Source organism: Scophthalmus maximus, chromosome 7 (assembly GCF_022379125.1).
Source record: "Scophthalmus maximus strain ysfricsl-2021 chromosome 7, ASM2237912v1, whole genome shotgun sequence".
NCBI classification, from domain to species: domain Eukaryota; kingdom Metazoa; phylum Chordata; class Actinopteri; order Pleuronectiformes; family Scophthalmidae; genus Scophthalmus; species Scophthalmus maximus.
In genome coordinates this window covers 3,407,501-3,433,450 of record NC_061521.1, presented here as the reverse complement: position 1 = coordinate 3,433,450, position 25,950 = coordinate 3,407,501, and the positions used below count along the sequence as shown (strand labels likewise).

At 42.7% G+C, this 25,950-nt stretch overlaps 1 protein-coding gene across 2 annotated transcripts in view; it reads right to left on the bottom strand.

The window, feature by feature from the left end:
- LOC118315733 (copine-8-like) overlaps nucleotides 1–25,950 on the bottom strand; it is a 58,313-nt gene that overhangs the window by 29,945 nt on the left and 2,418 nt on the right. For both annotated transcript variants that reach the window (XR_004794921.2, XM_035643253.2), the window contains exons 2-4: nucleotides 13,656–13,696; nucleotides 7,156–7,202; nucleotides 5,452–5,555 (exon numbers count right to left, since the gene is read on the bottom strand). Coding sequence is in view for 1 of the 2 variants with exons in the window: in XM_035643253.2 (XP_035499146.2) it covers nucleotides 5,452–5,555; nucleotides 7,156–7,202; nucleotides 13,656–13,696 (192 nt within the window). In the remaining variant the exon portion in view is untranslated. The remainder of the gene's footprint in view (nucleotides 1–5,451; nucleotides 5,556–7,155; nucleotides 7,203–13,655; nucleotides 13,697–25,950) is intronic.

The following is a 25,950-nucleotide window of genomic DNA, read 5'->3' as shown; positions in this document are numbered from 1 at the left end:
ATATCATGCAGCCCCCTACAGCTATGTACATATAGCGGAGGTGTTTCCCTGGACCTTGGTTTGTTTTAACCATAAGTAAAAGCTACACTGTCCAGACCATGTGATCCCCTTGCCTCTCCAGAGAGCAATTTCATCCAGCTACTATTTACCTCCCGTAACCCGTCACCTTCCTAGGTGACGCAGGTGTGTGTCAAAGTGTGTGTGTGTGTGTTAGTTTGTGGTGTGTGGTGTGTGTGCAGCATCATGCAGTGAAGTGTGCAACTGGGAGAGCCTGAGTGCTTCTTTCTACAGACAGCATGCCATGTACAATAAGGCGCCTGCTGACAAAACTGTGAGACGCTGTGTGTCCCTGCAAGGGGGGGGGGGGGTCGTGGGTGGGGGGCTCCAACACAGTGCTGCTACTGATGTAATTCCATAAGAGCAAGGAAACACGCTGCTGTTACGCAACGTGCCGCTGGCCAAATGCACAGGTGCACTTCATGTTCTATTCGCCCCTTCGCCTCTGTGAGCCCCAAATGTTCATAAATGATTCATTTAATCTTATTTAATAATGAGCGACCCGAGGGGAGGGGGGGTGGGGGTGGGGGGGAGAAAGAGAGAGAGCGAGAGCGAGGGAGAGGGAGAAACATACTACTACTGCTGTATGTATGATGGATGATTTGGCTGCACATGTTCACCCACACACTTATGCAAACACACATGAGAGAGTTTTGCAGAAGTAGATGTGCTACGACGAGCCACGTGCACTGCATTTGGTGTGTGTGTGTGTTTTTAAGCGGATGACGTCAGTCTGAGTTGGCACTGGGCCAGACAGGATTTCTCTGGGTCCTGTGCTTGCTTTCTGCTTTTTTTTTTGGGGGGGGGGGGGCGCTGGGTAGGGTTTGTGGGGTGGGGGGTGGGTACGCCTGCCTGCCTGATCAGAGCTCTGTTTGAACTGAGCGGCGATGACTAATTATGGCACAAACAGAGACAGATTTTCACAACAATTCAAATGTAAATTATCAATTTTTTCAATCGAGATACATCCAACCATCATATTTTATATCACGAGGAATTAAAGGAAATCATGGCTGAGTGTTATTTTTAAATTTTTTATTGATTCTGGTTATTAATGATCTAAGGTTCTATTCTTGGGATATTATGTTGCCAAGCGGAAAAAAAAGATACCATGAAACAAGAAAAAAACAACACCTTTATGAATAGATTTTGATCAAATTTAGTAGTTTTACATGAATGAAATATGCAGCTAAAATGTGTTTTCTTGCTCATGCACAAATAAATTGTTTGCTTTTTAACAGCTGTTTTATGTCATTTCCGCATTAACTGACAGTTTGGTGTCATAACATTTGCTGCAATAACGCTGCTTTTTTTTAAACAAGGACGTGAACTATGGTTCTTCTGTTGCATCAAATTATTCAGTCCATAATGGTGTAGACACTATGTACATATCCAGTCATGTACAGTTTAAATTCAGGACTTCTTGAATTGCAACTCTAGAGGATATATCTTCAATTCAGGGAAATAAACAAAGGAGGAACAGCTCTCGCCCTCTTTTATCTAACACTTGCCACACTTGATTAGACAACCATCCACCCAAGGGGGGGGGGGGGGGGGCTTCCACTGGCTTCAGTGAGCATCTCATGTTTCAATTCCAAAAAAAGCTAAAAAGGAGCACTGAGCACGGCCGGCAGTGTGATGGGGGCTAACAGGATTTCCAGGCAAGGATAGCAGCGGAGGAAGCAAAGTGCGTCGTGGCCCTGGGGTCCTTGTGCGAAAGAGAGCGTGGGTTGGTTCGGTAGCAGCCGTGCCGGCAGTGTGCAGGCAGCTCAGCCGGCGTTGTCAGTCGGCGGATGTCCTGAAGGGATGTGAAGCCAGTGGAAGTGAGGGAGGCGGAGGTGATGATTGGCTGCGGGAGTTGCGGGAGCTACAGTGTAAAGATTTTCCAGACCTCAGGACAGAGTAGCAGAAGTAACCACTGGTTCTGCTATGGCAGATCTCGGAAATGTGTGTTCGTGCGCACGTGCATGTTGCAACTCGACCGGAGTGCAAAAGAAGTGCCTGAGAAGTGTGAATGTGTGTCTGTGCATGAGCAATTCTGTGTGTGTGTGTGTGTGTGTGTGTGAGTTTTTGGACATTTATCTTATTGTTCTGAGGGCAGGCACGCGTGTGTGCGTGTGTGTGTGTGTGTGCGTGTGTGTGTGTCAGCCGTCATCGCTGTGAGTGATCACAGGGTCATCAGCCCAGCAGACACTAATGGGGCCTGATGCTCACCCACAAGTCATGCAGGGAGTCGGCGGACTGAACGCACACACACAGACACACACACACACACACACACACACACACACACACAACCAAACATCCTACATCCCTCCTCTCCACTCTTTAGCAACTTTTAAGGTCTCAAAGTCTGCACTAAAACGCACACAATATACACACGCCCGTAAATATTAAATATCCATTTAGTCAAAACACCAAATATCACACCAGTCATTCATACTAGAGCTGCAACAGTTAATCGATTAATTGATTAGTAATCTATTACTAAATGAATCGCCAAGTATTTTGATAATCAATTAATCGGTTCAAATAGTTTTTATGGGGAAAAAAAGTCAAAATTCTATGATTTCAGCTTCTTATATGTTAATATTTTCTGGTTTCTTTGCTCCTCTGTGACATGAAACTAAATATCTTTGTGTGGACAAAACAAAACATCATCTTCTGATATGGGAAACACAATCGACAAATTTTCTATCATTTTATGATCAAACAACTAATCGATTTTATTGAGAAAATAATCGACAGATTAATCGATTATGAAAAAAATCGTTGGTTGCAGCCCTAATTCGTACTAGTCACTAGTCCTATTGAGAAAAGAGACAAAACAAAACAAATGTCCAAACACACAAATATATGCACACACCATACTACACACACATGCTTACACGCCAATGTATAGACACTTTGTATGGCAAACACATACAAACACGGACGCACGCACACACACACACACACACACACACACACACACGCACGCACGTACACACATCTCACATCTACCCTTCACCTTCACTGTGACCTCCCACAGCCTGTTAGCAGCATGAGGCCCTGCTGACAGGCCAACAAGTAAACAAACTAAAGACTTGTTCCATATTTCATGAGCTATCATCGGAAAACACAGAGAATATGCATGAGGCTGGAACACAATAGAAAAAAAAAATCCAGATTATCATAATCACTTGGACAGGTCAACTTGTTATGACTACATGAGGAAATGTGACTACTCTGAACAGCACTATGCTTCAAAATACAGATGGATCATACTGTATTATATTATTAGCTGCAATAAATGCTTTTCTTTCACACACCAGAATTGATCTGTCTCAAAAACCCAAACCCCTAATGAACCAAATTGCTAATTGTACAGTAGGACATTCACTTTACATGCACCATGTCACTCACTTTCCTACTAATGAGCAAAACGAGCAGTGTTGCCAATCCACCAAACCAGCTGGAATACACAACTTCAGCGATGTGATGTCAAAAAAAAATGAACTTAGCAACGAATTAACAGTACTGTGAATTTAGAAACCAAAGTTAAGAAGCTGAAAGTTGATAACAACCAAAAAATTATGAAGAACCCCCAAGCTGCTGCAGAGCTGGCAGAACTGGAGGAAGTCAAATTGTTCCAAATTGTCAGTATTTTGAGTGTATGTACTTACTTATAATATAGCTCAGATTTTGCTCTATTATCATTAACCTGCTACAAAATAGATAAATATTTAGGTTAACACTTTAATAGCTCTGTTGTCTTTGTATAGATTTTTGTTGATACTGGTAGTTACAATCAGATTTGATGGATTCAGAGGTATTAGAAACAAAACATTCCAAGTTAATCCCAAATTTTTAGCCACTGCACAGGGCAATTTTCGAGCTGGGGAAATGGCGTCGTGAACTTTTAGGCCAGTGCACCGACGCCAAACTGGCGAATGTTACCGTCTCCAATTCCTTGACTAGCTGCTTTTCCCTCACACAACACAAACTCAAAGACGACTGGGAATCTTTAATTGTAGTCATAGAGGGATGCGCATGTTCTTCTGCAATACTCTGACAGGCCGTGGTTTCCAAATGATAGCTGATTGGTAGTACAAGGCCCAAAGTGTGTCAGGAGAACATGGATTTGTGCCGTTGCTGCCAAATTCTGACCCTGTACCATCTGCTGCCTCTGCAGAAGTCCAGATTTGCCAGACCAGGTTACGTTTTTTTCCAGCAACTTGAGATACGGAGCACAGGGAAATATATTCTGCTGGCACAAAAATTATATCATGAATAGAAAATTATACACAGTTTTACTCATGTACGCTCACACGTGTGTGTGCAGGCATACTTGAGCGGTTGAGAGGGAGGAAGATTTCACTGTCGTAGACAGATTTCCATTGTCGGAGTTGAGGCGCGCTCCCGTCATCTCGACCGTTTGGCGTAAGGTTGTCATCTAAGCTGTTTTGAGTCTTTTTTTCTTCGTCTTGACGTTCCGTTATAATATCAACCGTGTTTACTATTATCGTAAGTTTTTTTAAGTCTTCACTCACGCAGATGGTGACATGAACATTGTCTACAACCAATAGGTGAGCTCTTTCCAGAACCAATCAGGAAGCAGAAGAGTGTGTAGGGGTCGGGGAGTACATGCTGCAACATCGCATGGAGATTCCGGGGAAGCCTCGAGCGCCGCGGTGTTCGTAACCACCTGGTTGTGCGAACGGGGCCAGAGCGACCGGGTATTTTACGAAACCCGCGGCGTTCGAGGCTCCATGCGATGGTGCAGCAGAGTATTCCCGTCGTCTCCACATTCTGCAGCGTCTTCTCTTTTTCTAGTTGGCTTATGTTTTCTGTACAGACCATTGCACACACACACTCGGACTAAAAGCTGCTGGTGGCTAGACTGCGACTAAAAACTCTGTGACCAATGACAAATTGCCTTTAGATGTGAGAGGGCGTCAAACTGAAGTCTTTTCAGTTTAAAAAGTTAAAACTCTAGAGACTGTTGACTGTAAAAAAAAATAAAAAAGCGAAGGAGATGAGAAGTTTCCAAACACCATCATGGTGTTTGATGAGAACATGAAGCTCATGACCTTTATCTGTGTGACTGTATATGTCTTGCACTGCTGCCACTTGATTGGCTGATTGGATGAAAAAAGGTGCTCCTAATAAAATATGTGTACGAATGATGCATCATCAAAACACCAATGTCCTGCATCTGCTGTCAAAAAATAAATTTGTCACTTTCTTAGGTGATAGAACAGCATTAACACTTTCACTTTTATTAAAAATACTGAAGAAAATTTTATCAAAAGCATAAATGTGTTAAAATGTCCACACAGAGCGGGACTTCACCCACGCCTGCACAACACACACACACACACACACACACACACAAGTCAACTGTTAACTCACAGGTCAAAGCGTAGATTCTGCCTCTCCTCGAAGAAATAGTCCAAGATGAATTTGCGGACAAAGTCAGGGTTGAGGGTGTTGTCTATGACTTCTGTCCTGCAAAACTAGAAAAAGAAGCAGGTCAGGGGACACTTGGTTAGCGCCAATAATCAATACTCATTTAACTGACTTAAAACTGAGTGACCAGAAATAGAGAAACACTTGTATAACACAATACAATCCAGGCAAAGGCCATGTGGTAACTTCTAGCTTTGTAAAATAAGTAATTTAGTCAAATATGCTTTCACTTATTGACAGTATGAACATAGCTAACATACGAGTATTTAAATGCCAAATGATGGGATGAAGAAGGGCTTTGATCACCAAGTGCGTGTATATGTATGTATATATGTATGTTTGGTATGCGTATCTATATATGCAAAAGTGTATATGCTTATATATTGCTCTGTCTTCAAGACAATTAAGGTTCTATGTGCATAGCTATGTAAATCATGAACTGTATTTAACTGTAAATAGGTAACTGTGGGTGTGATAAGTGACAGGTATGTCAAGCTCCATAATTCTAATTGAGTTATTGTAAATAATGATTTAATTATCAAGGGGTAGGATTAAATAAGTTTATACTTCTCCCTGCTCTTTTTGCACATGCAAATTCAGGAAATTGGCCAATGAAATGAATTGTTACCTCTTCCCCTTTTTTCTTCTATTTTGTTGGATATGTTTTCAACAACTGCTGTTGTCTTTTTTTGGTGTTGTTGAATTTTACATGCTCGAATTAAATTAAATTAAATTAAATCAAACTAAATGTCCAGTATCATGTTTAAACTCATAGGAGAAATGAGTGTGATAAGACCTACAGGAAACCAGATTTGGCAACAATTGCGTTGGCTTGTACTTTCACATCCGCTAACAATACACAAAAATTACTGAGACGATTCATACCAAACTTAGTATTAAAATACGACATATTAATGGTTTGTAGATTTTGGTGCAAATGATCATACTACTTCCTTTTTCCCTTCACTTTCCGCATATAAGAGCTGGACAGACATGTGTGACTTAGTCATAAGTGAAGCTGCAGACCACTATTTGTGAGCTGCGTCTAAAGCAGTGCTCAGAAATTGAGTTTGTGAAATGAGCTCCTGATCTGAGAGAGACTTGATGATGGAGAGCCAAGGGGAATTAGACCTCTTCTACAAGGCATATTCACATAAACCCAGACGGATGCACAACACCGACACAGTAAATTTACAATAAATAGGATTTCGACATCCCGGGTCCCAGATTGGGCATTCCATACGTGACACGTTACTATTCTCACACAAGCGTTTTCCATTGAATCACAACTGACGCAGCAATGTCACTCAACATTTCTACACTTCCTGAAAAGAAAGGCCTGCTGGTCACTGTGCAGTGGCTCCGCATAAAACCGGTGAACACAACAACAAGAGTGAGCTGAATTACATGTGATGAATTCAAACTAACGCACTGATCAAGGAGGCTTAATCTGGCATTTTCATGGGGGGGGGGAAAAACAGCATGGTTTTATTTTTACCCAGCAGATACTGTAAGCCAACTCACAGGTCTGTCAATATCTCATAGTTTTCCTTGAGTATGAGCTTGCACAACGCTGCTGCCATTCCACACCCTTGGAGGCACTGACTGGTTATAAATAATCCCAACACACCCCACTCCTGTACTCACCTCTCTCCATTCCCGGTTGGCTATTCCTTGAGTGTACAGCACACAAACTGTTGAATTAGAAATGAGGGGGGGGGGGGGGGGGGGGGGGGGGGGGGGGGGGGGGGGGATAGGAGGGTTAGACTGACTGAAGAGTATTTAACAGTAACAAACAATGCAGAGAGGCTAAGAGCGTTTTTCCTTCCCCAGATCGCAACATGACAGGAAAATGCTCTAATTAAATGTCACTAGAACTTTGCCTTGCAGCGTGGTGATATTTCAGAGGGGGAGGAGGGGGAGGGACAGGGAGTCCTCCTCATTGGCATCCGAGCGTATCCATTTGAGGCAGTCTTGGGTGTGTTTTTTTTTTTTTGATGACGGACCACCAGCACCAACAGAGCAATCAGCTGGCACTAAAATGACATTTCATTTGCATTCTAGCAGCCGTTACTGTATTCACATACGCCTGTCACATGGCAGAGACTCACCACTCTGAAAAACCCCTGGGACCCCACACTTGTAAATCTGTTTTAACAGGTAAGACGTTCACATAATGAAACATTGGGTGGTGGAGTGGTGGGAAATGCTAATGTAGGACATGGACTATGGATTGTTATGAATAAAGTGGAGTTCAAATTGTTTGAATTTGCAAGATAAGGCATTTTTAGGTTATTTTTTTGTCATTGTCTGAAAAAAAATATATTATGTTTATTGTAACTCCTGTGTCTATCTTGTGTTATTTTTTTCTGCTGATCCAGGTCTCTATTGCAAAAGACATCTCAATTGAATTATCAATTGTAGATTTTAGGTTTAAGTTTAGTCAAGTTATAATGTCCAGGAAGTATTCATTAGTAGTTTACACATCATTAAGTTAAAAAAGGGCACGTGCTCTTTGTGAATTAAGCATGAAAAAGATGAGTAAAATTTTATTCAGTAATTAAAATCGGAGGCACAACCAAAGTAAAGATGTGTTAGTACTAAATATACACCCAATAACTACCAGGTGCAAAAGGTTGCATTATTATACATTATTACACACTAACTGGACAAACTGGCAAGGCCAACGTTAGGTTCTTATAAAAATATATAAGACATTTATAAAGAAGAGTAAAAGACGTAATGGAATATGGTTAGTAATATAATGTTGTGTAATAATGATGCAAAGGGGTATATTTTCTTTTATAATATATAATTAATTTATGTTTTCCAAATCATGTTGTTTGATGATACTGTGTCCCGATTACTCGTCCTCATCATCCTGTGTTGTCAAATACCCTGTGATGCGCTGTGTTTGGAGAAGACTTAATATGCTTTTTCAATTTTTTCCTTCTGTGTTATGTGAGTTTTTTGGTGTATGTAAAAAGGTCTGCAGAGTTAAAAAGCCCATTGTCGGCGGTAAAGTGAGCTGCTATCCCCGGCAGTAAACACTGATACTGAAGCTCAGGAAATGCCTTGTCAGTAACCTGGTTGATACTTCCTTCCGTACAGAAGTACATAGGGCATGACTAGCGGCTAATCTGACAGCCCAACAAAGCCAGGTACACTGAGCTCTAGGGCCAGAACACGATGAGAGATTCACCAACGTGATTGGTTGTACACTCTTCGTCGTTTTTTGTTGGCAACCAGCGTAATAGGTGCATCGTCGTCACCTTCTGCTCCGGAGTTTTCCCTTTCTTCTGACAGTGGCAGATATTAAAATGTGTCAGAAAGAGCGAAAGAATGTAGATGTAGTGATCATTTGTTTGATCGTTGTGATTATTTGTTTTTTAAAACTAATATATTGTTCATTGTGATAGGTTCGAAAAAGTTAACTTAAGTATGCGCCGACAACAGACCCTTAACCTAACCTCAACCCTAACCGTAACCCGATTTAAATTAAACAGCATTTAAAACGCTTTTAAAGTGTGAAATTAAAGGAAATATGTGAGATGTTACGTCTTTGCCCGCCAGCTGTGGAATTCCCGGAGACGTGACAATACGCATGTGCAAGCAGTGAACAAATGAACAAGCTCATTCTTGGCCTGTCGACACCTCCTACACGAGCTGGAAGTCATTGACCAATCAAAACAGAGTGAGCCGTCTGGCCAATCAGAGCAGACAGAATGGACAGTATGAGGAAATGGATGTGTTCTCCAAACATCAGAACATGTAGACCTTTTCAAGTAATTACCCAAATTTAAAATTATGAACCTGAATACGAAAATAATATGTCTCCTTTAAAACTATATGAAATCAAATGAAACTTTTCACAGCATTGACAGTTCCTTATTAGGTTGACTAACTACATAACTAGTAATATTACCAAACCAAGTGTTAGTTCCCATTAAGTTACCTCATATATTCCCCTGTCATACTCCCAAAACATCTGAAGGCAACATAAATGACAAACACCTACATTTACAAAGGACGCTTGCATTACAAGCCTGCTAATATCCCCAGCAGCATTAAGATAGCCGTTAATCCATGTAGATTGAAGAGTTAAAGTGGTAATGGACTATGGTCAATATATCTGCAAAATGACACAGTATCATTGTTAATTACATAATTATTATTGTAAACTGGTCACAGTCGCCACTAATATACATTTACAGGACTGGCACTAAATGAAACTGTCCCTTGGCAGCTTGTGAATGGGACACATTATTCGGTTAATTTAGCTGATGGTGCTGTAGATTTATTCAGTAGTAAGTTTTTATGGTGCAACCTTTTTGAGTTATCACTAATTTAAAAATTAGCAAGCAACTACCAAGTCATTAGGAACACTGAAATTGTACGGGACTTGTAAGCGGCTGGTGCAATTCAATCCAATATGACAAACCTGAAACAAGTGCTCTAATGAAGACAGGAGTCATTTAATAATTCTCTCTTCCTGTTTTTTTGCTACCTAGAAATACTGATATCCAGAACAACACATCTAACTACACACTTAAAACTAATACGGCTGCTGTTAAATTCTAATGGTTGATGCGATCAGGCCGCAATCCCTTGGAAATAATCTCCAAATACGCCTCGAGAAAAGCAGAGGAACGTCTTTGCCAAAGCCAAAACAAATATCTCTCCGTCCTCGCTCTATCCAATTGCATGAAAGTTATTGTCTCGTTTTTCACAGGAAATTATGTGTGAGAGCTGTGAAGAAAAAAAATACTAGACGCTAGAGGTAATACATAATGCACGGTGGTAAGATGGCCCGTGGTTAGTTGGTCTTTGCTTGTTCACGCCTGTTGTAGTGCGCGGTGAACGATTTCCAAACTCTATCGTTGATGTAAATTTAATCACATTTTCCCCATGACCGGTGTCGAGCAAAGAATGGAGTGCGGAAGCCCAGCACTGCAGTGAAAGCAGTTTTCTTTTGACAGATTACATGCTCTCTTACACCCATTGGAAAAAACACAAACGCTCTGTCAAGATCCACACCAAAGAAACACAACCCGAACCTGAGTGTTTCTTTGGTAGCGACCAGCCTCATCATTAATTACAACAGCGAATAACTGTAAATTTATGCCTACGTTTATGTATGAGCTACCGCCGACTGACGAAATGACTTTTCCTTTTTTTTTTTATTTAATCATGGACTCATTAGCGGTTGTGATTGTGAGGGAGAATCATCCTTGTTTTCAAAATCGCTGGCCCTATCTGATTTTTTCTCTCTCAAAACTGACATTTTAATCTATTAGAATGACGCTCATGTTGAGCCCAGATACATTTTGTTATTGGTAACATTTTGCAGAAAACTGATGGTTTTTTTACTTGGTTTTTCTGACTCATTGCTGTGTTTAAATGTCACACTGTTTTTGAATGCAAACACAAAGTACAAGCATCCTTAGTATCCACGCGACTGCCTTGGTGGCAGAAGTCCACAAAGTGACCACGTTTTGACATATATAACATCTGCACAACATCCCCACGGTCAGGAGTTGCTGCATTGTGGATGATGTGCAGTGGGCTGGGGCTCAGCTGGTTGCATGTACCGCTATCCTTTAATCTTGGCGTGTAGCATCGGATGACACATGGTCCAGCATAATTGTGCGAGGAAATAAAGCGCAATATCAATCGCACGCCTGTAAATAGCGATGCATGCCTGCATCAGAGCCGGCGCACTTTCAACTCTCCCTATTCATCATGCTGATGATGAGGGCAGGATCTCGACAATAGCACCGCCGAAACCCCTTTTTCGAATGTGGGAGATACTGGCGGTGCCCACTTTGACAGCGGTGCTGTCTGCCTACTGCCCTTTTCCAATCTGCTGAAGCACACCGATCAAAGCGCATCCTCGTTCATGCACCGAAGGAACAATGGCACAAAAAGAAAAAAAGCACACACGTACAAGCGCACGCAAACATGCAGATAAAAAAACAGAAACACTGGATTGTCCAGCCTCATAAGCTAATATGAATATGGTACGTGAGCCCGCCTGAGGCCCTGGATGTGTGCACTTTTTGCGCGTGTGTGTGTGTGTGTGTGTGTGTGTGTGGCTCTGCTGAGGCGATCTAATGCTGTGTGACTGGGGCCAGTGCTGTCAGCAGAGCAGAGACATGGACGCAGCACAAGTGCCTCCTTGCATAAATGTTTGGGGCGGGCATGGGATGCTCATCCTCCTCTCCCACCGTCTGACACTCAAAAGGTCCAGTCTGCGACTCATGGAGCTGATCAATTATTGGTGGGCACAAAATCATCAACGCTCAAACAAAAACAAAAAATAAAATATAGTGATAGTTCAACTTTATTATTTCATCATAACTCAGAGTATTTTCCTCCCATCGTGTTTAGTTTTGGAGGAATGCCACAATCTGTTACAGGAAACAAAGCGGGAACTACATATGAAAACGGCAAGGAGCTACTTTCAAATCTGAGTATGCAGGAGAGGATCTGTCCTTGGCGTTCAGCGAGGCCAGGTTTTATTTCATATTTGTTTGACAATAGGGCTGATGGGCAAACATCATTCATTTTCCAAATCAAAAAGGCTAAACTTCTCAAAAATTCCAAATGATGTCAAAACACAAGCAGCCACACAAGAACCAAAATTGGCCTGATTTAGATCAGAAACTACCGGCGAAAGAATAATCCCAGGATCAGAATAGATTACACGTTATTTGTTTTTTGAGATGGTCACTGTCAGACATGATGACGATCACTGTGTCATAAATTCTCGTGGTGACTTGGCGATCATACCAATCATAGCTTGCCGTCTGTCACTTGTGGGTCTTGTGAAGGTATGACTTATGTGACTGATTTGGTGCAGGGCTCCTGACCTGGGGGTGTTAGTTAGACTGAATAACAGGTTCACTAAGATGAAATGAAACATCATTTCTCTCTCACTTGTGTGTATGCTCAGAACTGAGGAGGTGCATTGTGAGGTTATTATTTGGGAGATATTGTGTAGTCTGATCCTGCCATAGCTAAAGAAGATCTTGAATATGTTCTCTACATGCCAGTTTTTGGTACTTGATAGTTTTCAAGGTTTGATAACCAGGACTAATGTTTACCCAGGACTAGTGTCTTTCCAGGACTGGTGTTTAACCAGGACAAGTGTTTACCCAGGACAAGTGTTTACCCAGGACGAGTGTTTAACCAGGACTAGTGTTTGCCCAGGACTAGTGTTTGCCCAGGACTAGTGTTTGTCCAGGACTGGTGTTTAACCAGGACTAGTGTTTACCCAGGACGAGTGTTTAACCAGGACGAGTGTTTAACCAGGACTAATATTTGCCCAGGACTAATGTTTACCCAGGACGAGTGTTTACCCAGGACAAGTGTTTACCCAGGACGAGTGTTTACCCAGGACAAGTGTCTACCCAGGACAAGTGTTTACTCAGGACGAGTGTTTACCCAGGACGAGTGTTTACCCAGGACAAGTGTTAGCCCAGCACTAGTTTTTGCCCAGGACTAGTGTTTGCCCAGGACTAGTTTTTGCCCAGGACTAGTGTTTGCCCAGGACTAGTGTTTGCCCAGGACTAGCTGATCACGAAACCATTAGCTGAAATGAGAAAACCTCCTCGGTCCAACCATCATTTCATCAAATTACTATTAGATTGCAGAGCGGGCCTTTAAAAACCACTGGACCAGTTGCCAAATTAAACCCCTGGGGTCAAGGGAGTGAGGAATGTGCGTGTGTGTGTGTGTGTGTTATGTGTCCTTCAACCTGTGGGAGGGAAGTGGTGGTTTGTGTGTGAGGACGATCTGGCTCCCCTCACTCACGTTGGGAGCCGAGAACAGTGACGAATATGACCCCTGACATATGCAAATGTCTACTGATTCACACTAGCGAGGCAGAGCGTGCGCGCATGTGTGTGTGAGTGTGTGTGTGTGTGTGTGTGTGTGTGTGTGCCCATGAGTTTGTAGAGTCAAAAAAATGCCTGCATGTGGAGTGGCTTGTCTGTGGATATTACTGTTTGTCTGCAGAGTTTAAGGTCCAGATGTGCGTGTGTGTTTGTGCATATGGGCGTGTGTGGGTCTTGCCGAGAGCTGGCATGTGTTTACATTTGTGTGTGCGTGTGTGTGTGCGTGCGTGTGATTGGAGGCGAGCTTACTTGGATCGGACTTGGAGAACGTGTCTCTGTCCAGGAGATTTCTGAAAAACAAAGAAAACAAAAGGGACACATTGACGTATTTGTACAGCTCTCCCACTTCAACATAGAAAAGTTACTGTGTCAAATAACTTTGCCTAATCAGCTCTCTCACTGACCCCGACAACTTGTATAACCATACTCCTCCAACAAATTGATGAAGAGAAGCCATTTCATGCAGTCATTGAGGCGGCAGTATTAAACAGACAATAGAATTGAGCTCAAAGCGAGGCTCATTCATATTTCAAACATGCAGAGAAAACTGCAGAAGAGAGGACCTATTTTTCACTGTTTTGCACTCCCTGGGTGCCGGCAACAACAGCGGAGGCCGCCATCAAATTTACATGCCCCCTCTGGTCTGCGCTCTTTGCACGGGGAGGGATAAATGCACAGAAGTGCCCCACCGCAGCGCAGATGCCCGGCGCCGCCGAGGTGCTCCGCGGTTAAACAGCTCTGGAGGAATTAAAAATGCACCCAAAGATGACAAGCTACAGCTGCCTGAGACCCGCGGACTAGGACACGGAAAGAGCAGCTCCGGGCTCAGAGAAGAGGGAGACCCGGCGCGGTGCGTCACCAGCGCTGGGCTCCGGCAGTTTTAATTCATTGACATGTGTTTACAGAGTCCAGGTCTCAGGAGGGGGTTGCCAGGAGGACAGGGATGAGCCCTGCAACACCCAGAGGAGCAGAAGTGAACCTTCACTCAATCACACACTCACTCACTCAGTTTGTGCTCTTGCCCAACCCTCCATTAAAACCCCACAAAGCTTTTGGAGAGCTAACCCAAAACGAGTGAATAATATGAGTGGCTCGGCAATCAGCAGGAAGTACAGTGCAGATACATTATCCAAAATTTAGGGCTGCTAAAATGAATTAACTCCACATCCAGAGGTTATGAAAACATCATTTGTGTCGAAGTAGTGGGCGATCTTACAAAAGAGTCATATAGCAATATTCTTAACGCAAACTCAGGATCCACAATCTGTATAACAATCTTCAATGCATCCGTTATGGATGCGGCTCCATTGAGGGTTGCGAGGGGGATGGAGACAATCCCAGCTGATGTTGAGGTAAACCCCGGAACAGAAATGAACCGAGCATATCCAGACTGGAATCAGCTTGTGGACTAGGGGTGCAACCATTCTCCAAACTGAGCCACAGTGTACTTCATCATATATTTTAAATCTATTTAGCCCGACTTGTACTGCAGGCACGATGACTCGGCCACGACTGGACCAAAACACTGTGGTCACACGACGCCTGCAATTGGATGACAATAAAATAGGTGCAATGTAGAGCTGCAACAGTTAATGATTAATCGATTAGTAATCGACTACTAAACTAATCGCCAACTCAATCTTGGGGTTTGGGAAACACAATCGACATTTTTCCTTGGGGTATTGTGGTTCCATCATCCTCTATCGTGATCTTGTATCGTTTGCATCGTGGTTTCAGAATCGTTACAATCTTAAATGTGTTTCAATATCTTAAATCCCAAGTTGTCTACATCTTTAGATGGTACTCTACTGTATATATATATGTGTGTGTGACCACAGCTGTTGTATTGGATTGTGTTAAGACTTTTACAGGTGTGGCCTATGCGTGAAATGTTTTCAGAGTCAAACCTACTACAGAGCAGTTTTGTAAGTAAAATAGCACTACACCAATGTAAGAACTATTCCTGTAGTCAGAGGATTTGCAAAAGAACTTTCCAAAGGATGTCACTGAACGAGAAGTCTCTTCCATTTAGTGACTACATGATGCAAATCCCTCAGGTAAGACATTCAAAAATTGCATTTATTAATGCTTTTTCTGCTAAAAGGATCTTCCTCATCTGACCTGATGAAGAATTATATGACTTTTGGGACAGGAGCACAAACAAAGGCACGACACGTCATCTCACAAGCTCAACAATGTCAAGCATGATGATGAGCCCTGAGCATTATGGCTGTGTATCGGCAGTACGATATGTAATCATGATACAGAAGTTAAGGTTCAATATGTTACGATACAAAGCTGTCACAAAATAAAGAACACCACGATATGCGACAATCAAATGGCCGACGATAAATAATAACTCAGCTATCTAACGGTCGAGCGCTTAAACGCAACACTATTAATTGAAAATCAATAATGTTTTTGAGTATCTAAACATATATTGCATTATCATTGACTCATTCATGAAAATGGGCGCAGTCACCAGGTCGGGAAAGTGAAGCCAATGCAGAAGTGCCCTAAAACCTGTATTCTATGGATTGACCAGGAGAGGGCGACTCCAATGGTTGCAAAAAGAAGTCAGTTTCTACAGAAGTCTATGAGAAAATGACTCTACTTCTCAGATTGATGCCTTTCTTCCCACAGAGAAATTTGTCTCAATTAGAATCCATTGCGGCTGAGGGTCATTCATGTTGACAGCAGCCACTTTGCTCCATGAAGTCAGAAAACGAAAAACTTTTTCACAGCTGCTTTGAAAGCCTACAGGGTGTGACTTCTTCTTACAAGAGACTTTGTGTTGAGCACTACTTCAAGCTGTGATAATCACAGCAGCATGACTTTGTCCATATTGTGCGCTGGGAGAGAGCGGCACAGAGTGGGGAGGGGCTCCTGCTATCATGCTCGCTGCGGGGCGAGCACTCTGTCACCCATCCGACAAGAAGCGAGTGTCTTAAAATCCGTTGATGGCCAGTGATGTATCTAGATCAGGCGCTCGTGTTGTTGCCGATCCCAGTGTGGCCCAGATGGTAAGACACCACGCTCTGTTGCTTCGCTGTCAGGGCACGCCCACCGGCCCTACCCCAGCTCTGGAAACTCGAAATAAATGATAAATGAGCGATGGAATTGGGCCTGGTCGTATCAGGCTGTGTTTGACGACTGGCGCAAAGCCTGAAAGATTGTGTGGGAGTGAGAAGTGGCCGACTCGACCTGCCAAATGGGATAAATGTCCAATAAAAAGGCAATACCGTTCCGTGTTGGCTCCCAGAGGAGTACAGGGGAGAAAAGAAGAGGAGGGGGAAAAAAAGAGTGTTAGGAGTGTATTAAAGACAGTACGCAACTGTATGGATGTGTGTTCTCGCACACTCATATGGATGTGGCGACCTCCCCCTGATGCATATGCACTCGAGGGCTTCCACCTGGCCACTGACGGAGATGGGCGACTCTCTCTAAAAAGCCCTTTCCACCGCAGGCGGCCCGGGAAGCGTCGGGAGCGGTCCGAGCGGAGAGCCTAGTGCCTCATCAAACATTCATGAAAGTGGTCCCTCCTCGACACCAGAATTACATTTGAAATCCCACCAGTTACATCACACATGCCTAAACATGGCAGCTGGGAGCTTTAAATACCTGTACTTGAGGGGGGGGAGGGGGCTTCCGACTGCAAGACCAATTGAGATAAAAAAGACGTTTCTTGGGGGAAAAAAGGGGGGAAGGCTGAATACGCTTGCTTTCCAAGAGCTACATGCCAGTCGTAAAAGGAGGCTCAAAGAGGATTTCATCCAAAGCACAGGCCACTGCTTATCTTCAAATACAGTTCATCTACACCTTGCATGTTAAACCATTTCCGTAAACACCTGCCACATAGTTAGGTTCTCAGTAGGAAGACACTTTTCTCTCCGCCTTGTTTCCCAGGGTCAGACGGCTCCAGGTATGCAGCGTGAGCAGCCATTCCCCTTTGCGTAACCCGCACAGGGTTGACATTCAGCCTCTCCGAGCCATTGTGCAGCTCCGCCCGCTTTAAGTGCAGCGGCCCTCCTCCGCGGGGCGACAAGCCAGCTAATTAAGAGGCGGAGCGGTGGACCGCAGTAATGAACAGCACAGAGCTCGTCCTGCTGGGAGGATAACAGCAGATCAATAGGGTCAATTGAGTCGGAGGAAAAACTCTAAGCTGCGCCGATCAATGCACCTTTGAAGCACCCGAGGGACCCTCTCTTCACTCCGAATGATTTTTCTCAGATTCTCCGCGCGTTTGCGCACAAAGCGACGTGCCTCCAATAATGAGCCGAGTCCTGCCTTTGCTGAGAGGAGGTCGCGGCATCATCAGTCCACGGACTTTTCCCGACGGAAGAAATGGCCGATGAAGTAACTGTGAAACTATATTCTACAGCCGGGGGAGCAAAGTTCTTACGTGCACAACATTTACCTGAGGGCAATGCTTCATCTATTGCTACCTATCTCTTCCTAGACCTCGGACATCTGCCCTCTACTGCACCAATCACTGGGAGAGTTTAATAATTGCCTGTAAATCCAGTTTCTGTGGCGCAACAGCACCGTTTTAAACTTCTCGTTTGTTCTTGTTGAGTCGCGGGAATAACTTCTGACACATGCTCACCTTGACACTGCATGTTGTTCTGCAACATGTGTACCTTCAACGAAACCTCTTCAACACTGTAATGACCACGGCATCGATGGTTCTGAATGCATTAAGTGTATGATGAGACGTGTCATGCTTTACATTGCCCACTGTGTACTTCCATCCATTACACTGGAGTTACCCTGGTGACTAATAATATTATACTTTGTCTGGCTACTCAAGTAAAGAGTACCGCTGTGCGATCGCCGTGTTTACGTCCATTCTTTCACCCAGTGATCGTGGTGAGCAGAAGGTTTGCAGTGTAATGGCTATGCTGGACGTTTCCTTTAGCGGAGTGTCTCTTTGCACCTGGGTGAGAACAGTCACAAGGCAGCTACTCAGCTTTTTACACCCATATGAAAAGCCCAATGGCTCCCTAAAGCACCTTGTTGTTTTGCCTTTTTTGCCAGGCGTGCGTTTGTTAAAACAAAAGGTTTTTCAGGACTGATACGAATCGTTGGCAATGCGCCGTTTAACAAGCGCCACATGCGCCGGGTGGTGTTCTCAACGTGCTGCCCATAGCACAGTCTAGATGGAGAATTTATTGTCATATCTTGTAAAAAAAAAAAAAGTTAAATGTTTTGCCGTGCGAATATTCTCAACTAAATGGATCGACCATGAATACATTTAACTCTTTTTAACCACACTCCCTTTTACATATAAAACCAAACATTGTATATTAACTGAAAAGCAATATGGATGTTGAATTTTAGATACTGTATCTTATGATAGTATCTACTGCTTGCTCATTAAAGTCTCAAAACGCAGAATCTGCATAGAAAAATCGCCTAAGAAGACACCCCAACGGACCCAGCCCTAGGCTCAGAAGATGAGGACATTGTTGGAAAGGTGGGTCAGAGGAAATCGGTATTGTGGAGATATTTTGGCAAATTTAAAGTCCGTAAACATTGCTCTGAGACGGCGTAGTGTAGAGAGAGACTACAATGTTCGACAGTACTTTTGTCATGTTCAACTTCAGAGAGAAAATAAATATTTAAGCCAAAATTAACCTAATGATATCTTCACATCTCACGTAGGAGTGGAAAAAGGAACCTTTGAGCTTGACAGAAATAGTGATTTGATCTATATCGTGCTATCTATATATCGATACCGACTGATTGGAAAGAAATTATCGCGATAAGCCTTTTTTTTCTATTTCGCTCAGGCCTACTTGTTTGTAGAAGCTTTTTGAACTTCCACAGTTGCGTAACGACCTACCCTGCCTGTTCTCAATCGCAAGATTGATAAGGAACCGAATGAATGTGTGTGTGTGTGTGTGTGTGTGTGTGAGTGTGTGTGAATGGGTGAATGTCAACTGTGCTGTAAAGCCATTTGGGTGGTCAGTAAAACTAGAAAAGCACTAAAAAATACAGTCATTTACAATAAACGGTCGTCCCCGCTTTCTCACTGCAAAAGTGGAATGTAATGCTTTCACTCAGACTTGGAGGTGGAGAAGAATGAATATAGAAATATGACTTATATGGTGTTCTGCGAGATGTGATCAATTTGACCCACACCGACATAACCGCTATAGGCAGTTTCCAATGAAGATTTTTAAAAGAGGAATGTGAACTTTCTCGGTTTTTCCAAGGAGCGTTTCACGACGACGCAGAACAGACCGGCAGCCAATCAGAGCAGCCAAACTGGGTGATTTAATAATAATTATAACACATGACATTTCCAGAGCGCTTTTCTTGAAACTCAAAGCGCTTGAGTGGCAGAAAACTGTGAACGGACTGCATCGTGCAACAGTTGTTTGTTCTCCTTTGAGAGACAATATACCGTCCAGTTCCTTTAGGTTTGTCTCGATATTCCCTGGCCTTGACGCAGTCAGTGGTTTAAATACAATGTGTTGGTGAGCGATGGTTGTGTAATTTTCAAAAGTGATTATAGCGTCTTTAAATCATTTCTGGTGGCAAAGCTTTTTTGGAAATTGGTGCAGTACATGTGCTCTTTTCTTTGTGTATTTATCAGGCTTTCCACAGCAACACTGGCACTTTTTAAAACTTTAGAGCTTTTCTGGGCAATTTACTCTTTCATTCTCATGCAACCTGCGTTTAAAGGTGACACATTATGCATAAATCACTTTTTCAGTGTTTGTGCACATACATTTGGGGTATCTGGTGCCTGCCGGCCAACAAACTGTAAAAAAAAAAAAAAAAAAACAGTTTCTTTGTGGGTTGGCTAAACCCTACAGCCTGGCTCTGAACAACTGGTTCAGATTTCTCTCCAAATGTGATGTCACAGTTGGACTCTTTTGGGGTAACCCTGCCTGCAATCTGAGAATCTTTACTTCTCTGGTGAAATGGCATGACATTTCCTACACATTTTGAAAGCGGTTGACCAATCACAACAGACTGGGCCAGCTGGCCAATCAGAGCAAACTGGGATTCATTGGGAGGTGGGCCTAAGACCCTTGGACAGAGGGTGAAAAGAGGAGCTGCAGGACTGGGCAGTATGAGAACACTGATGCCTTTTCTGAACATTAGAGCATGTAAACCTTTTCAAGTGGTAACCCAAATTAAAAGTATGAACCTGAATATGAGCAAAATATGTCACCTTTAAGGTCACTGAAAACTCAGATTCTGCTAAATTAAACTATTTGGCATAATGAATATCTTCAGAAACGTAGATTGTTGTGTAGACAGGGAAAACTTTTGGCATGTAAGGCCATAATTAAGCTAATAATCAAGCTTCCTGATAGGCCGTCATGACTTGCAGTTATGGTCATATCGCCTGTTGCTTTAGCATGCTCTTGACAGTGCTTAATAGTGATTTTTGATGGAAATTCTTTTTCAATGAAGGTGGAAAAATGTGTGGAGGAGGCATCAGTGTCCCCCGGTTGGATCTGTTGGGAGATGCTGCAGAGCGCAAGGTGCATTCTTCAACACCACCATGTCAGTCAAATCCTAAACAGAGCATTGTGTTGTCCTGAGAGGTTGTGTACGATTTCCAAATCGTTCAAAATGAATGAGTTGTAGCCGCCAAAATTGGTAGTGAAGTTAAAAAATCTTGCACTAGAAGCAGGGTTTTTACGAAAGGGAAATTGGAAGAATAAAATGTAAAATGTCTCACTGCTCAGCATCTATGCCAAACTAATGTCACAATCCCCTGGAAATAAATAAAGTACTATTTTAATACCTGATCATTTAGGTCATGCACAGGTGTCAAGAAAACAAAGGTCCCACTTGGAGTTTCGGCTTCTCAAATATGAGGAGTTTGTAGCTTTTATTACATAATTGTAAGTTCAATGCCTTTACACAATTGTTTTGTAGAATAAATTATTGATCACGCAATTGAAATCATAATAATAATACTGACAATGAAAATATACATTTATTTGCTACCCTACTTTATAACATTCTTTTCTGAAATTCTACCACAAATTTGTCAGGCTTAAATCTATATGTCTGACAAACTTCAGTCATGTTGGATGTTTGTGTACAGAAGTTAAAGATAAAAAAAAAAACTAAAAAAAACATGCACACAGAATTTCCTTCCCTGTCTCTTTCTTCACCTTTCCCCTGGAAAATGCAAAATTGGCTGTGACACATCGACCGGCGCCTCAGCGGGTCAGCGTCCGCCTTCAATAGAGCCACATCGCAGCGCGTCGATTCTTCGACGGGATACGCATGCTATACCGTTTGCGCCCCAAAGGTCATAGCTATCCCTCCACTGTGGACCACTCAGATCAGAGGACAGACCACAGCAACGTGGAGGGCCCAACATCTGTGTGCTCAGACGTTCGCCGACGACCGGCCATCTGCAGGGTTCCATTGATTATGCAGCTTCAAAGGCCCTGCTGGGCTCGCTGCTTTCTGTCCACAAGCTCAAAACCCAACTCCAAAAAGCGCTGTGCGTGTGTGCACGTGTGGGTGTGTGCGTGTGTGTGTGTGTGTGTGTAATCAAGGCCTGCTGATCAGTAGGCATTCATCAGTCAAGCGGCTGCAGTAGCAGCAGACTGCAGGATTTCCTTCTCACTCACACACAATATTGGACTTGAGTTAATCAATCTGTCACTTCTTCTGCCTGACTACACACGTGATGAGTCTGGCGATGGTTTGGACGTATCGAGTGAAGGGGGTTGGGGGGGGGGGCTCTCATTGAAAGACGGGCTCTATCGAGAAGGACTGCTTCAATAGTTGTGCTGACATGCGGAGACAACAAATTGGGAAAATCACACCGCCCACCAGCTCGGGGGCTAGTAAATTTCGTGCTGCTTGAAGGCTGCCAGAGGTGTCAACTGTGCCTTCAGATCAAGTGGCAAAAAAAAGGAAAAAAAACTCTACTTATGCTTCTGTTTAAAAATATAATCAACCCTAATTGGTTAAGCGATGGATGTGTCTGTCGACTGGAGGGAAATTATACTGTCATTTGATTTATGGCGACATGAGAGAGCTGGTATCTGGGATAAATGTTTGAACACCAGAAGTGCATTCCATTAAACTTTTAGAGAAGAAAACAAAAAAAGAGAACAAAAACCTCCATGCAATGCAAATAGAATAGGTTAAAGTGAAAATCTGTTGCACATCACCCAAAAGTCAGGTCTTGGTGTACTGACAGGCGACTGCATTTTATTGAAAAATTATGATTTTATTTTTTTAACTGCAATGTAACCTATTCAATCTCAAAATGAACATGTGGCCAACAGAGGATTTGAGATAGTTCTCTTCAAATTCACTATCAACTTGACCTACAGTATACTGCTCGCCCAGTTGACCTCTCTCAACTGAGCTGATCAACAAGAACAAGAGACTAAGGCCAGGTTCATCAGATATTGGGAGAAGCATTGTGCGCAAGTGGGTTCCAACAACGTAGATGGCAGAGTTACCGACAAAGATAAGGCCACAATATACAATTCCAAGTCGCATCACATTCTCGCATTCATGTGTGCACCATTTCAAACAAATGACTTTATCAATTTGATTTCATTGTGCTGACTCTCAAGTAAACACAGGATTTTCAGCTTTCAGTGTGATTGTTCGATCCAGTGATTTAGTATCATACTTCCATAAAAGTAGGAGGATGCCCAAAAAGACTGGTTAAATGAAAAGGAGCGGTCAAATCAAAGAGAGAAAGATATCTAGACGATTAGTCCATTATTATGGGCCATGCTCCAAAAACTCTGAACACTACATTCCTTATAATGCAAATGGTGTCTTCAATTTAGACCGTCACTGCCTGGTTAACACTGGGTATTACACTGAAGCGATCTGTGTGGACATATTTACTTGGTTAACCGTTTTGATGGTACAAATTGCTAAAACTGGTGTGGTCTATTCCAACAGTCCTGCAATAAATAACTACCAACAGTGAGTAAAATATTGGAAACACCTCTGGGTGACATTTACTATAAAGCGTCAATGTCATTCGTTTCATGCTGACCGTTCCTATACTTGTAATTAAAGGGAACAGTAAGTGATTCTAAAGAAATGCACGCTTTGTAAAAAAACAGCGAATATTTCCTCACCGTCAGTTAACTGTCGCTTTTGTGTACGCGCCTAAAAAAAATCCAGGTTTTTCCGACGCAGCCCAGGCTCTGTAAATCGAAAACAAAAAAGTGGTGCGGACCGCACCACACAACAAGGCAAGCGTAGTTTTGTCAACATCACACCTAAGAGACGTGCTAGCGGGTTGCGCTGCAACTCCGTGGTGTTGGTCTAGTGGTTAGTGCGTCGGACTCCCGCAGGACCCGGGGTTCACGGCCCGGCCAGAACTTATCGACTTATCGCACGATACACAAATATGAACTCAAATCATTTTCACTGAACTCAATAACCGCCATTGTGTCTACATCTGTGTTTGTTGACATAAGAATGTCAATGTCAACAGCAGTCCAGCAAGTCTTGCTGCTTGTGTCCTCTCATCTGTTCTCGTCCTATGATTAAGAAATTACTGGTCTGGTCTATAAAATGTCAGAAAATATGGATTTCTTAGTATTTTTCCAAGGACACCATGTCTTCAAGTTAACTAGACTAATAAACTAATCACCAACTATTTTGATAATCCATTAATGGTTCAAGTAGTTTTTATGGAAAAATTTCTCTGATTTCAGCTTCTTAAATGTGAATATTTTCGGGTTTATTTGCTCCTCTGTGACAGTGAACTAAATGTCTTTGGTGTGTGGACAAAATAAAACATCATCTTGGGGGTTTGGGGAACACGATCTACACTTTTCACCATTTTACGACATTTTATGGACCAAACAACTAATCGATTAATCGTGAAAATAATCGACAGATTAATCGATCGTGAAAATAATCGTTAGCTGCAGAGCTACTTTGGATCACTTTTCTCTCAGCAGCGGCACAAATCGTGTTCGGACCAATAAGCCTAAACTACTCGCTCACATGATTCAGTATCAAAAAAGTGGTCTTAAAATGACGATAATATTGTTTATCGCAATCATTCTGGGACAATATATCGCGCAACAGAAACTAGTTAATGGTGACAGGCCTAACTTCTGTCATTTTGTCCATCACAGGCTAACTGGACACAAGGACTGTTCCATGTGACAGACAAGGACAGAAACAATACATCACTCAATGGCCCCGTTGCTCAACTTAAAACGGAACCTGGCAATTTTTCACCACGCCGTCAGTCCATGCGTCTATTTTCTGTAATCATTGATTAAGGGAACATTGGCTGTGCGATATGACTACAATCTCATGCCCCTGTAGAGGTCATTTCATATCCAGATCACGGCCTCATGATTCTTTGCCATATGGTGTGCCACGGGCCAAAAAGCCTTGTGCGATGTCTGACGTTGGACAATTTTCTATCGTCGCACGATATTGTCACATCGCAGAGCCCGAGTCGGAGCGTATACATATCGATAGCACACGTGAGGCATTTGGGTGCGTTTGCGAGAAAACAAAGAGACGAGTTATGACTCTCAACAAAGAGCTTTTTTCCCCTTTTTCTTTTTTTGATGTCATCATTTTTAAAAGAACAATTATTTTTCTAAAGATAGTGGCTCCCTCATTTTTGGAAGAAAAATCCTGGGGCTCTGATCTCAGCCTCATTAAGGTCATTACCAGGCCGACTTCCTTGTGTGGAGCCATTATCGGGCTTTCATGTTAGACCGACATGAAACGGCGACAGAAGCTCGGTCCCATGCATCAGTTAAGGTCAGACGAGGAAACATCATTCGGTCCAAAGTCTTTGTTCCTCTGTTCATTATATGTCTCAAAACGGGTTTTAAAAAGACGTAGTTGTCAAGTAAAGTGATATTAACAAAAAAGCAAAACGTACTGCAACCCAATAGATCTAAACTCGTATGTAGTTTTACATACCTTGATATACGAAATATGATATTTGGGGACTTAAGGTGCTCTTACAGCTGAAACGATTAGTTGATTTATTGATGCTAACCCTAACCCTGACCTCCACCCGGTCAAATGTGAGGACGTGATTGCTGCTTTTCTTTTTTTCGTCTTTAGTTAATATCTTTGGGCATTGAACTGTTCATCAGACAAAACAAGAAAACTGGATTTTGGGAAGTTGCTATGGGACCTTTTGATTTGGAGGAGAGGGGCGCCCCGCCCCTCCAACGGGAGCCCCCGACCCACCCTGAAAAGTCAAATTAATTTTAATAATTTTATTTATTTTTTGTATTTTACATGTAATGCCAAGCAGAAGTCATTTTTAGGTCACTTTCCTTGTACAACTTATTCCTCATTCCTGCATAAAAGATTGTGGATGAAACCTAACCCTGAGCCATAATCCTTAACCCCCCCCCCCCAAAGCCAGTAAACCTAGGGGAAACACTGGATGTTAATGAAATGCTATAGACACACCAAATCGCCATTAATGAATTTAATTCAAACAACGATCAGCAGATTAACCAATTGCGATATCTTTGTGTAGTGTGGATAAAGTGTGACGACCAATCAGGTCGGGCGAAAACAAGAACGG